The sequence below is a fragment of the Lepidochelys kempii genome, chromosome 1, assembly GCF_965140285.1.
Source record: "Lepidochelys kempii isolate rLepKem1 chromosome 1, rLepKem1.hap1, whole genome shotgun sequence".
NCBI classification, from domain to species: Eukaryota; Metazoa; Chordata; order Testudines; family Cheloniidae; genus Lepidochelys; species Lepidochelys kempii.
In genome coordinates, this window is record NC_136380.1 from 33,496,811 (window position 1) to 33,511,274 (window position 14,464).

Consider the following 14,464-nt stretch of genomic DNA (forward strand, 5'->3'; position numbering starts at 1 on the left):
GGTGGGGGGGCGGTCGGGGATCGGGAATGGGGGGTTGGATGGGGTGGGAGTCCCGGAGGGCTTGTCAGGGAGCGGGGCTCTGGATAGGGGTTGGGGCATTCAGGGAGCAGGGGAGGTTGGATAGGGGGTTGTGGTGGGGGTCCCAGGAGGGGGTAGTCAGGGGACAAGGAGCAGGGGGTGTTAGATGGGTCAGGGTTCCGAGGGGGGCACTCAGGGGGCGGGAGCTGGGAGGGGGCGGGAGCCAGGCTGTTTGGGGAGGCACAGCCTTCCCTACCTGGCCCTACATACAGTTTTGTAATGCCGATTTGGCCCTCGGGCCAAAAAGTTTGCCCACCCCTGATCTAGTTAGAAAGCATTTCTTAATATCTATCCTAAATCTCCCTGGCGTCAGATTAAGCCCATTACTTCTTATCCTACCTTTAGTGGACTCAAGGAACAATTGATCCCCATCCTCTAGAACAGCCCTTGATATATTTGAAGACTGTTATCAGGTCCCCCCTCTGTTTTCTTTTCTTGAGATTAAACATGCACAGTTTTTAACCTTTCATCATAGGTCAGGTTTTCTAAACCTCTTATCATGTTTGTTGCTCTTCTCTGGACTGTCTCCAGTTTATCCATATTTTTCCTAAACGTAAGACCCAGAAGTGGACACTGTAGGCCTGAGCAGTAGAGCAGAACAATTACCTCCTGTGTTGTACATATGACATTTTTGCTAATATACCCCAGAAAGATATTAGCCTTTTTTGCAACTGCATCACATTCTTCACTCATGTTTAATTTGTGATCCATTACAAGCCCCAGATTCTTTTCAACAGCCAACCAGTTATTCCCTATTTTGTATTTATGATTTTGATTTATCTTTCCTAAGTGTAGTATATGACTATAGTGTGGGTCTGCAGAGGCACTGTATTCCAAATTCCAGTTACTGGTAAGTATTCCGCCTTTTCCTATGATTGCAGAGAGGTCACCGGCAAACTTCAATACTTTCTCTTGTCTTATAGATTTTTGTGTCACTCTTAGCATAAAAGAATAACGAAACAATGATCTGTGGTGGGTTAAAAAAAGTTCAAGTCACTTTTATAAGCTAAGAAACATTTCAAAATGTCTTGACTTTTTTTTAATGGTAAAATGTCTGAAATGACATATTAGCTTTCAATTAATATAAATGCTAAACATCATATTTTTAAGTGTGTTGGACCTTGGCAGTGGTTAGGGACTTTTGCACCCTGCTCCTTCAAATTTGGAGTTTACTCTTCAGAACTTCTAAGGCTGGACATGATGAAGAAAACATTCCAGGATGGGACCTAGCTCTACATACTTCCCCATGTAGCTGCCATATATCTTGTCAAAAATGTCCATGGCAGTCTTTATTTATTCAGGAAAAGGAGCATGGGAATGAAACTAGTCTAAATAGAAGCCTATGTTACAGCTATTTGCACACTTGTCTCTCCCTCTAAAAATGTTTACCTCCTAAATATGATTTATTCTATTTTTTGTTTGTTTGTTTTAGCCGTAATTGCATATATTACAAATTTCTCAAAATGGTTTTGTTTGGAGTAATTATATGCATGCTGTGTTCACTTGTGGAAAATGTATCTTGAATTTTTGTGGAACCATTAATAAGGGGAAATTATCCTGTATTTCACCTCAGGTTTTCCCTGTTAATGAAGACTCTGTCATCTTTCAGGTACCAAAGTGAAAAAAACTGAAGCCACGGTTGTTCCCTGTACACAAGTTTCCATGTCATTTTTTGACCGACTGTACTCTGAAGGAGTTGTTAGAGAAACTGGCTATATTGTTAAGTGTTATGATGACTATTATGATGGCATTCCCATCTCAGATGAGTTAAGAAAGGTCAGTACAGCATTTAAGAATTTCTCAGTGGTTTTCATATCTCTGTCAGTCACTGCAAGCACTTCTTTCCATACTGTGGCTGTCCCCAAAGCATACAGCTAAGTAATTCTCATACTTTGCATGGGTGTTTCACTGACATGTTGTACAGTTAGCCCTACTGCATGGAATAGGAAAACATTTACACAAATCCGAAAGTTAGAGATGCAACTATTTAGATTTGTCCTCACAATTCCCAGTTTAGTCTGGAGAAGAGAAGACTGAGAGGGGACATAACAGTTTTCAAGTACATAAAAAGTTGTTACAAGGAAGAGGGAAAAAAATTGTTCAGCTTAACCTCTGAAGATAGGCCAAGAAGCAATGGGCTTAAATTGCAGTAAGGGCAATTTAGGTTGGACATAAGGAAAAACTTCCTAACTGTCAGGGTAATTAAGCATTGGAATAAACTGCCTAGGGAGTTTGTGGAATCTTCATCATTCAGGATTTTTAAGAGCAAGCACATGTCAGGGATGGTCTAGATCAGAGCTTCTCAAGCTATCTGATGTGGGGGACCGGCAATTTTTTTCCAATGTGTGCGCAGACTGGCAGCCGATGGTTCGCGGACTGGCACCGGTCTGCGGACCACCACTTTGAGAAGCACTGGTCTAGATAATACTTAGCCCTGCCATGAGTGCAGGGGACTGGACTAGATGACCTCTCGAGGTCCCTTCCAGTCCTATGATTGCTGTGATTCTGTGAATGCATTTTTCAGATGTAAAATATGTAAGTGCAAATCGCTCACGCTGTAGAGGATTTCTGCCTGGCTGAAAAAGTTTCCCATATTTTATATCTAAATAATGGAAATTCCTAAATGATCAACATGTGCTTAACATGCAACAAAATAGTTGCATTTGTTTATTTTTTTTTATTTCAATTTAGAAAATGAAATTGACACTTTTTTTTTTCTTGCCCCTGTCCAGGTTTTGCTTCTGGAAGATTCTGACCATTTTGATTTATTCAGCCAGTCAAATCGTGAGGAGTTTCTCTTCTGTCTTTTTAAGCATCTTTGCCTTGGAGGAACACTCTGTCAATTTGAAGATGTGCTTGGTCCATACTTAGAAACTACAAAGGCTTTATATAAAGATCTTGTAAGGTAAGGTTGTTGCATTAAGAATCTTATATATAAAATTTTACATGTGCAGCTGTGTGTAGAATTGTATGTGCACATTTTGAATATTAAGCTCTTTGAATCTTATAAATATACTTATAATTTGTGCAACAAGATCAAAGATAAGTTGAAACAGATCATTAATGATTCACTAGCAAAATAATACAGTTTTAATGGCAACTCTCTGATATAGGAACTTTTTGCCACATTATAAATATTTGCAGTATAGTTCATTTCCATTTGACTGGTTCCAGTGATTATTCTACCTACTGAAAATGGGGAATACCATTGAAACCAGATTAAGTGCTCCAGCTGTAATAGATAAAATCATATCAACCAATTGTGGAAATATATAAATTCCTAAGAAAGTTATTTTTTTCTGAGCTTAACATTTTACTCTCAGGAGGGTAGACTTCTGAGTCATATCCTATCCCCTGGTGCATGTAGCATTCACAATTCAAAGTAGCTAGTTTGAAAGTTAGTAAAATGATATTAATGGAAATTTTTATTTTTGCATTATGGACTCAGTCCTATAAGGTGCTGAGCACTTTGTTTCTGATCCAGCAACACTCTTAAGCATATGCTTAACTTTAGGGATGTGAATAATCCCACTGAAGTTAAGCAGCAAAGGATATATAAAACAAGTCAATGGGACAATTTATGTCCCTACAAGCATGAGCTTAATAATTTTGCTGCATTGGGACCAGTGCTTAGCTCTTGCAAAATCAAGCTGTGTTTGTCTTATAAATCATCCCCAAACAAGGTCCTTTGGGTTGAAACACTGGTTCTTTCACAGTCACCTGGAATAAAATATTTAAGTCTTGATTTTTGCCACCTTTAATTCTGTTGGTAGTACCCTACGCTTTAAATACTCATAATGAAATCAGTGAGACTTTTTCAGAGTAAATACTACTCAATAAAGGTAAGATCTGATCCTTCTTAACTTGACATAATGGATTAAAGTGAACATTCTTGCCTGGTTTGGAGAATGAAAGAGCTTGTCTATTTTGCTTGAGACTAATCCATATTTTCTGAATCAGCACCTGGGTTCACATCAATTTAATTTTTTTTAACTATTGCTTATTCTGTTTGTCCATGATAGATCATAGGTTGACAATGACCATTTAAAAAACCTTGTTTCGTAGTTATGTAGTCTGCAAAATTTTAAAAATCAAAACTAGCCATACAACCCATAAATTAGACACTCATACCAGAAGAAGCAACCTTTATTCATTTAAGTAAGGAGTTCCATTGAATTCATGGCACTTGTGAATAAAGATTGCTGTATCTGGCGTTAAACTGGAAGAATTTGCTTTCCTGCTGGAATTTTCTTGTTTTAAATATTTTTATGAACCACTTTGGTTGACTAAGTTTAAATCACCCTCCATTCTAAACAATTTTAAAATGTTCTAATTTCCAATGCTTTCCAATAGTCATACTGATTCAATTCTATAATACTGAAATCATCAAAATGAGCTCTCATTGGGAAGTAGCATTAAGACAGTTTCTGCCATTGAAACAACCCCATTAACAGATTGAAGATACTGAAACAGAGATTTTTATTTCTAAAGATTGTTTAATATTCTTTTTAACATGCACATAGTTTTACATATTAAGTTTATTTAACTAGTTACAGTATCACAACTAATCCCAGCAGTTTTCTTAAGTAGTGTAGACTTGGTGCTTGGCTATATGCTTTCCACAGTACTGTACAGAGTATTCAAATGGGCACCTCAGGAATACTGAACATGGAAAGAAAGAAGCTAACAGTAACAGAAACTCTATCTTCTCCTTTCTGTTAAATCCTTCACTCCACACTCACAACATGCTGTCTGCTGCTCTAATCCCCAGCCTTAGTTTACTTTCTGCATTTTACTACAGCTGTTCCTCTTCCCATGCTGTTGAATGACATTGGACAAAGTGCTAAGACTACAATTAGTTCCTCTACACTCTTCATTCCTTTTGCCTCTCAACTACCCTCTTTCTTCGAAACAGCTTTACTTCTACTCTCTGAGCCGCTCCTGTGCTGCTATCTCCAGATGGATTTTCTTTACCTTCAACTCTCCTTAAACCTTCTTCTCGGCTTCTTTTTTCATACAGCTTTCTCTGACCAGGATCTTGCAAACTTTTAAAAACAAGAAATTATTTGGCAAAATTACTCCAGCCCTTCACCAGTTCTACCTTCTTCTTTCATGCCGATTTGACTTTTACCTTTGTACTATCTACCTTTTAAAGGTTTCAGAGTAACAGCCATGTTAGTCTGTATTTGCAAAAAGAAAAGGAGTACTTGTGGCACCTTAGAGACTAACCAATTTATTTGAGCATAAGCTTTCGTGAGCTACAGCTCACTTCATTGGATGCATACTCTAAGTTGCCACAAGTACTCCTTTTCTTTTTACCTTTTAAAGCCTCAACTTGTTCCCTTGATTCCATTCCTCTGCTGTTTCATCGTCTTCCTTGCTCCTTCTTGTTCCCTTACCTTCATTCTTGATTCTTTCCTTAGGGACAACAGAAATTTTCTGTTTCTCCTTCCTTTCATCTTCCAACTCCTAAAATATGCTGTTTACTCATTTTACTTACTCTCCTTCAACTCTCTCTCCTTGATCCCTCCAGTCTGCCTTCTCCACTTCACTAAAACTGTCCTAACCAAGATCACTAACTACCATCTCTACCCTAAGACTTTTTTTTTCCTATTCTTTTCCTTTATTTCTTACTTGCCTTTCCCCTGTGCCAATAACCTCTGTGTCCATTGTCCTCTTCAGTTGCCAGTCAGGCATCTCCTTTTGGCAGTGGGACTCCCATCTCAAACTCAGTCTTTCCAAAGCTGAACTCCATGGGCTAGATTCACAAAGAAATATAGGTATGCTGATGCTCAGCATCACCATCCTTACCTTCTGTTCACATCCTTTTATCTGCAAGAGACGGTGGGATTTGCAGCCTATAATGCAGATGGCTTGCAATGCCTCATGTGACTGAATAGTCCAACCTGATATTTGCATGATCTTTGGCAGTTATTGCAAATGTATGTATCTTGGTTGGGAGCTGCTTGCTTCCTAGGGGCTCTTTTCTCTTCAAGCTGTAGGAGTTGTTCCTGTCATGGACTTTGATGCCCTGATGGAGACGATGGCACCACTTGTTACGATCATAGAATAATAGAAGATCAAGGTTGGAAGAGACCTCAGGAGGTCATCTAGTCCAACCCCCTGCTCAAAGCAGGACCAACACCAACTAAATCATCCCAGCCAGGGCTTTGTCAAGCTGGCCCTTAAAAATCTTTAAGGATGGTTGCCAAGATTTCCCAGTGGTCAGGATCAATTCCAAATTCCTTCATATCTTGTTTGCATGTATCTTTATAGTGAAGCTTGGGATGTCCTGTTATTCTTGTTCCCTGTCATAGCTCCCCGTATAGCATGTTCTTGGGTATGCTTCAGTCTTCCAACCTACTCAGATGGTCCAGCCAGTGCAGTTGTCTTTGCTTGAGCAGGGCTGTCACACTTGGTAAATTTGCCCTTTGATGAACCTCTGTGTTGGTGACTTTATCTTGCCATCTGATGTTGAGTATGCGGCGTAAACAGCCTAGGCGGAAACTGTTTAACCTTTTCTCCTGATGAGCATAAGTTGTCCATGTTTTCCCACCATACATGAGAATGCTGAGGACACACGCTTGATACACTAGCATTTTGGTCTTGATGGTAAGCTTTGAGTTGTTCCATGCTCTTTTAGACTGCTAAAAGTGATGGTAGCCTTTCCAATGCAAACATTTAGTTCTTCATCCAAGAAGAGGTTGTGGTCACTGTAGAACCTAAATAGCTGAACTTTTGGACTATTTCTAGCTGGTTTGTCTAGTGCCTAGAAAATAACTGGGATTGACAAAGCCTGAATTCAGCATCTTAGGCTCCATAGGCAATTAATTGGGAGCAATAAGCACCTCAGGATGGGATTCACAAGAGTCAGCATGCTAGCTGGTTTCCTGCAAAATCTAGCCAAAGGGAGATGCCAAGGCAAGGGGTGTGTCCTAAGCCTCACCCCTCTCTGGGAGATAGGCTGCAGGGAGACATCCCTGTGCTTGGGATTCTGAGATGCACACCCTCTATTGGTGTTAGGTGCCTGTGCTTTTTTTTTTTTTTTTTTGCAAGCAGCTGGAGGAAGACTAGCTGGACCTCCCTCATAACTTAAAGCCCAGAGGGTAGAGTACCGACCTGGGATGTGGGAGACCCCTAGTTCAAGTTCCCCCACTTAGGGAGAAGGGATTTGAACAGGGATCTACTGGGCAAAGAGGCTTCTTCAGTCTCTCCTGTTGAAGTGATTCTATAGTGGATATATCATTATTAATTGGAGCAGGGGATCCTGGGTCTTCATATACACACAAAATTATTCCGTTATTATTTATGCACAGTGGATCAGATTCAGCACTGGGTTTCAACTCCTCCTCATCCCTGCCTAGCCATTTTGTGCATCTGTGGGGGGCCCAATCCAGTAGGTGAGCTCTGAGCATGCTTCTAGCAGATCGGGCCATGCAGGCAAATAAGGTAGAGGAATGCTTATCTTCCCCTGGTTTGTGAATTGTTCTGGGGTTAGGTGTCCAGATTCCTGGTGTGGCTACAATGTGCATATGCAGAGACAGAAACATAAGTTCCTAGGGAATTTTTTTACTGCCAAAATTTAGGTGCTGAGTGAGTTTAGGAGTCTACCATGTTTGAGGGCTGCTGAGTGCAGGTTTTGTGAATCCCAGTGGGGCCTGATTCTGGGATTTAGGCACCTAAGGTGGCAGGTAGGTGCCCACATTCTTTTATGAATCTAGCCCATATCTTTCATCTTGATAGGTACTGAGATCTTTGTTAATCCATTCACCGAAGTTTGCTACCATGATGTCATTTTAGACTCTTCTCTGTTTCTTCTCTTTCTTGAGTTTTATTTGTTGCTTCTTCCTTTTCAATATATCCAAATTACACATAATATTCTCCTTTCTGATGTCTCCTTTTCATGTGCATTTTATCCAAAATGCTGCTGCTAACCCTGTTTTCCTCAAACCCTGCTCTGATAATGTTACCCTTTTTAAAAATCCTTTCACTGGCTTCCTAGCTCCTCCCTCATTAGAAGCAAACCCTTCAACTTCTCCCTTAAAGTTTCAGAGTAGCAGCCGTGTTAGTCTGTATTCGCAAAAAGACAAGGAGTACTTGTGGCACCTTAGAGACTAACAAATTTGAGCATAAGCTTTCGTGAGCTACAGCTCACTTCATTGGTGCCACAAGTACTCCTTTTCTTTTTCCCTTAAAGTTGTACATAATCTTAACCCCACTTATATCGCTAATCTCATTTTCTTCTTCTCTCCCATTCTCTATCTACTGTTTCTGTAATACTCAGTTTGTGTACACACAGGTGCTTTAGTCTAAGCTGAAAGAGCTCAGAAAAGCCCTCCTCACACCTGAAGTGGCAGCCCTTTAATGCTCTTCTCCTATCCCCCCTTCTTACAACAGCTTGTACCTAACAAACTCTGAGAGTCCCATCACTATTCCACCCAAAATTCAAGTTAGTACAAAATGCTATTTAATAAAAGGAAATTTCAAACCTTTTAATATTTAATCACTTACAATTTAGGTCAATTTATTAATTTTTCTTCCCTTCATAAGATGATCCACTAAGCATTGGAAATAACAACTATCAAGAATAGTTATAAATAACTGATTTACCAAACCATATTTCTATATTCCAAGTTACTTAAAAATAAACAAACATCTTCATGATGGTACAATTCTCTTCTTTTAAATTGTCATGAAAGCATAATTCTACATAAATTAATTATAAACATGGAATTACTGACTTTCAAAATAATCACTTACTTGGTAATGTCTCTTCCATAGGCTATTTTACTTTTATAGGAAACCTTTATTCCCAAAGCCTAGCTCTGCTGGATCTTCTGTCACTTACAACTTTTAAACTAAACTCTAGTAGATCAAAATAAATCTTTTTGGACCAGACTGTGACTGGTGCTCCCAGGGTTGGGGGAAAGAATAGTATGCAAGGATCTCTGCTCTGGTGTGACCCACATTTGTCTGTCAGAATTGCAGTCCCTGTGCTGGGGACTTCAGTGTATTTGTTACAGAGACTAGTTACTGCTTGATTCCAATCCGTTCTTTATGACACAATTTTGGTTAGGTTTACCTGAAGAGTTTCATGTCATGTGTAAATTAAATGCTGCTTCAGCATATCTGTGAAAAATAATGTAGATACTTTTGTTCATTGTCTTTTTAAGTATGCTCTCAAATCAACATGTCCTGATTAAAATTAAAAAACAATTTATCATGAGATTTAGTGGTTATGGTCTCCTAATTTATAAAATTTTTCTGTGGACTGCACCTTTAAATTTCTAATGAGTTTTTCCATCTCTATTTTGGAGAGTAGTTTCACTTTAAGATGGCAGCTGTTACAGTTTCTTGCACACCGTGCTCACACTCATGGAGATTTCATGTGGTGTTGTTTTTTCCTTGATCTCAACTAAATTTATCTGAAAGTGTGTGGTTGCTCTTTTGTGTGTGGAAAACATATTAAAATATAATGGTGATACAGAGGCATAAATAGAGCTCAAAGTAAGTGTAGCCCTTCTGCCTGTCAGAGTTGGCAGCAACAAGGACTGGGTTCGGTATCTAGGGGTTCCATTCCAATAACACAATGCAAAACCGGCTCGAGCCCCCACCCAGTGACCTGGGACAAATATATACCACCCCCGCTGGGCGCCTCCAAGAGGCAATACTTCCCCTCTCGCAAGCACATAGTCTGAGTGTAGCAAAAAGCCTTTTAATAACAGGGAGAAACAATGTGGCATTATGTTGGGGAAACACCACCAACAGGATTCATAACACAACCCATGAGCAAAAACCCACCCCAAGCAAATTGGGGCATGTCCTTTCCCTTTAGTTCTTGAGTCCAGCAATTCAAAATCACCCAAAGTCCCAAAAGTCCAATGACCCAAAAGTCTCTGTCCCTGGTCAGGGCAGCTCGCATAGTTCAAAAGTTTACCTGCAGAGGTTTACCTCCCAACCTGGGTGGAGATTGGAGGGGGGAGTTAAGGGGCACCTTACGTGGTCCAAAGCTGATGGCCCCACCTCTCCATGGGGCTCTGCCAGCCACCCCATGGGCTGCTCTAGGCATCCAACAAACTGCTCTGCTCCGCTCGCTGTCCCACAAACTGCTCTGCTCCACCAGCCACTCTGCTCACCGTCCCACAAACTGCTCCACCATATATCTTCAGGCTCCCCCACTACTTAACACAACAGTCAGTGATTTCAGCTCTTAGTAAGTTTAGCTCTTTTGTGATTTCAGCTTGTAGTAGGGGAGCCTCAGTGCTGGTGCACCATTAGCCCAAAGTGAATTCAGCTCAGCAGCCTGTAACTAGACTCCTAATAGAATCAAAATTAGCTCTGATATTCCACAGAGGAGATAGGAGGAAGTTCAATTAGCATGTAAGGCCCTCACCAGGAGGCCTATGCCACCAAGTATTAATACCTATTCCCAACCTCTCTCAATTCATAGAGTTTTGGAACCCATGTCCCTGGCCTAGCGAGTGCTACTTAGGTGATGGTGAGTCTCTCCATCATAACAAAAGGCCAAGTATAGTTCCACTGTCCTTGATTCCCATAATCAGGGTAATAATAATTTATTCTTCCTGCCCCAATAACAGAGACACTGGGGATCCCATAGCAGCCAAAGTGACCATTTGGGCCCCGGTTGGCTTTTTTTATTACATTTTTACACCTAATTTGGCAGTGTTTATGCTCCTTTCTTTTCACCTCACTAGGATTTGACTTCCACTTTTTAAAAGATGCCTTTTTATCTCTCACTGATTCTTTTACATGGTTGTTAAGCCACGGTGGCTGTTTTTGAGTTCTTTTACTGTGTTTTTTTAATTTGGGGCATACATTTAAGTTGAGCCTCTATCATGGTGTCTTTGAAAAGTGTCCTTGCAGCTTGCAGGGATTTCACTCTAGTCACTGTACCTTTTAATTTTTGTTTAACTAACCTCCTCATTTTTGCATAGTTCCCCTTTCTGAAATTAAATGCCACAGTGTTGGGCTGTTGAGGTGTTCTTCCCACCACAGGAATGTTAAATGTTGTTATATTATGGTCACTATTTCCAAGCGGTCCTGTTATATTTATCTCTTGGACCAGATCCTGTGCTCCACTCAGGACTAGATCTAGAGTTGCCTCTCCCCTTGTGGGTTCCTGCACCAACTGCTCCAAGAAGCAGGCATTTAAAGTATTGAGAAATGTTGTCTCTGCATTTTGTCCTGAGGTGACACGTACCCAGTCAATATGGGGATAATTGAAATCCCCCACTATTATTGAGTTTTTTATTTTGATAGCCTCTCTGATCTCCTTTAGCATGTCATCGTCACTATCACTGTCCTGGTCAGGTGGTCGATAATAGATCCCCACTGTTATATTCTTATTAGAGCATGGAATTACTATCCATAGAGATTCTATGGAACATGTGGATTAATTTAAGATTTTTATTTCATTTGATTCTACATTTTCTTTCACATATAGTGCCACTTCCCCTCCCCCTCGCACTACCTGTTCTGTCCTTCCGATATATTTTGTACCCCAGAATGATTGTGTCCCATTGATTGTCCTCGCTCCACCAGGTTTCTATGATGCCTATTATATCAATATCCTCCTTTAACATGAGGCACTCTATTATTGAGACTTCTAGCAGTTGTGTACAAGCACTTTTAAAAACTTGTCACTGCTTATTTGTCTGCCCTTTTCTGATATGTCAGATTCTTTATGTGAATGTTTCTCGTCTGATCTGGCCGATACTTTATCCTCTTCCATCCCCTCCTCCTGACTAAAACCTAGAGAATCTCCATCAATTGTAATGACCTTGCAATACATTAGTGCACTTTTAAAAAACACACCCCTGTACAATACATTACCCCACTGGATAGATACACCCTTGCATAGCTATGCACAAAACATTCCTTATTGGAAAAATGTGTTAAATATATAAACCACTTCAACTATAAATAGATGGATGTCCCCATCTCTTGGTTAAGGTTATTGGCTTTTTGCATCCTTATGATCACTCTCTTTTTTACTCAGCAGTTCTTCTATTCAAAAAATACACAAGGTAAAAATATTAATTAGCTTAGAATCATAGAATATCAGGGTTGGAAGGGACCACAGAAGGTCATCTAGTCCAACCCCCTGCTCAAAGCAGGACCAATTCCCAGTTAAATCATCCCAGCCAGGGCTTTGTCAAGCCTGACCTTAAAAACCTCTAAGGAAGGAGATTCTACCACCTCCCTAGGTAACGCATTCCAGTGTTTCACCACCCTCTTAGTGAAAAAGTTTTTCCTAATATCCAATCTAAATGCGGAAGAGATGGCCAGCCCTCTGTGGAGATAGAGGCGGTTAGGGACTATTTAGAAAAGCTGGACGTGCACAAGTCCATGGGGCCGGACGAGTTGCATCCGAGAGTGCTGAAGGAATTGGCAGCTGTGATTGCAGAGCCACTGGCCATTATCTTTGAAAACTCGTGGCGAACCAGGGAAGTCCCGGATGACTGGAAAAAGGCTAATGTAGTGCCAATCTTTAAAAAAGGGAAGAAGGAAGATCCTGGGAACTACAGGCCAGTCAGCCTCACCTCAGTCCCTGGAAAAATCATGGAGCAGGTCCTCAAAGAATCAATCCTGAAGCACTTGCATGAGAGGAAAGTGATCAGGAACAGCCAGCATGGATTCACCAAGGGAAGGTCATGCCTGACTAATCTAATCGCCTTTTATGATGAGATTACTGGTTCTGTGGATGAAGGGAAAGCAGTGGATGTATTGTTTCTTGACTTTAGCAAAGCTTTTGACACGGTCTCCCATAGTATTCTTGTCAGCAAGTTAAGGAAGTATGGGCTGGATGAATGCACTATAAGGTGGGTAGAAAGCTGGCTAGATTGTCGGGCTCAACGGGTAGTGATCAATGGCTCCATGTCTAGTTGGCAGCCGGTATCAAGTGGAGTGCCCCAAGGGTCGGTCCTGGGGCCGGTTTTGTTCAATATCTTCATAAATGATCTGGAGGATGGTGTGCATTGCACTCTCAGCAAATTTGCGGATGATACTAAACTGGGAGGAGTGGTAGATACGCTGGAGGGGAGGGATAGGATACAGAAGGACCTAGACCAATTGGAAGATTGGGCCAAAAGGAATCTGATGAGGTTCAATAAGGATAAGTGCAGGGTCCTGCACTTAGGACGGAAGAACCCAATGCACAGCTACAGACTAGGGACCGAATGGCTAGGCAGCAGTTCTGCGGAAAAGGACCTAGGGGTGACAGTGGACGAGAAGCTGGATATGAGTCAGCAGTGTGCCCTTGTTGCCAAGAAGGCCAATGGCATTTTGGGATGTATAAGTAGGGGCATAGCGAGCAGATCGAGGGACGTGATCGTTCCCCTCTATTCGACATTGGTGAGGCCTCATCTGGAGTACTGTGTCCAGTTTTGGGCCCCACACTTCAAGAAGGATGTGGATAAATTGGAGAGAGTCCAGCGAAGGGCAACAAAAATGATTAGGGGACTGGAACACATGAGTTATGAGGAGAGGCTGAGGGAGCTGGGATTGTTTAGTCTGCAGAAGAGAAGAATGAGGGGGGATTTGATAGCTGCTTTCAACTACCTGAAAGGGGGTTCCAAAGAGGATGGCTCTAGACTGTTCTCAATGGTAGCAGATGACAGAACGAGGAGTAATGGTCTCAAATTGCAGTGGGGGAGGTTTAGATTGGATATTAGGAAAAACTTTTTCACTAAGAGGGTGGTGAAACACTGGAATGCGTTACCTAGGGAGGTGGTAGAATCTCCTTCCTTAGAGGTTTTTAAGGTCAGGCTTCACAAAGCCCTGGCTGGGATGATTTAACTGGGAATTGGTCCTGCTTTGAGCAGGGGGTTGGACTAGATGACCTTCTGGGGTCCCTTCCAACCCTGATATTCTATGATTCTAAACCTCCCCCACTGCAACTTGAGACCATTACTCCTCGTTCTGTCATCTGCTACCATTGAGAACAGTCTAGAGCCATCCTCTTTGGAACCCCCTTTCAGGTAGTTGAAAGCAGCTATCAAATCCCCCCTCATTCTTCTCTTCTGCAGGCTAAACAATCCCAGCTCCCTCAGCCTCTCCTCATAACTCGTGTGTTCCAGACCCCTAATCGTTTTTGTTGCCCTTCGCTGGACTCTCTCCAATTTATCCACATCCTTCTTGAAGTGTGGGGCCCAAAACTGGACACAGTACTCCAGATGAGGCCTCACCAATGTCGAATAGAGGGGAATGATCACGTCCCTCGATCTGCTCGCTATGCCCCTACTTATACATCCCAAAATGCCATTGGCCTTCTTGGCAACAAGGGCACACTGCTGACTCATATCCAGCTTCTCGTCCACTGTCACCCCTAGGTCCTTTTCCGCAGAACTGCTGCCTAGCCATTCGG

General features: G+C 41.4%; 1 protein-coding gene across 2 annotated transcripts in view; it reads left to right on the plus strand.

Annotated features, from left to right (window-relative positions):
* CFAP300 (cilia and flagella associated protein 300) overlaps window positions 1-14,464 on the plus strand; it is a 33,630-nt gene that overhangs the window by 12,188 nt on the left and 6,978 nt on the right. For both annotated transcript variants that reach the window (XR_012158160.2, XM_073338160.2), the window contains exons 4-5: window positions 1,688-1,854; window positions 2,811-2,983. Coding sequence is in view for 1 of the 2 variants with exons in the window: in XM_073338160.2 (XP_073194261.2) it covers window positions 1,688-1,854; window positions 2,811-2,983 (340 nt within the window). In the remaining variant the exon portion in view is untranslated. The remainder of the gene's footprint in view (window positions 1-1,687; window positions 1,855-2,810; window positions 2,984-14,464) is intronic.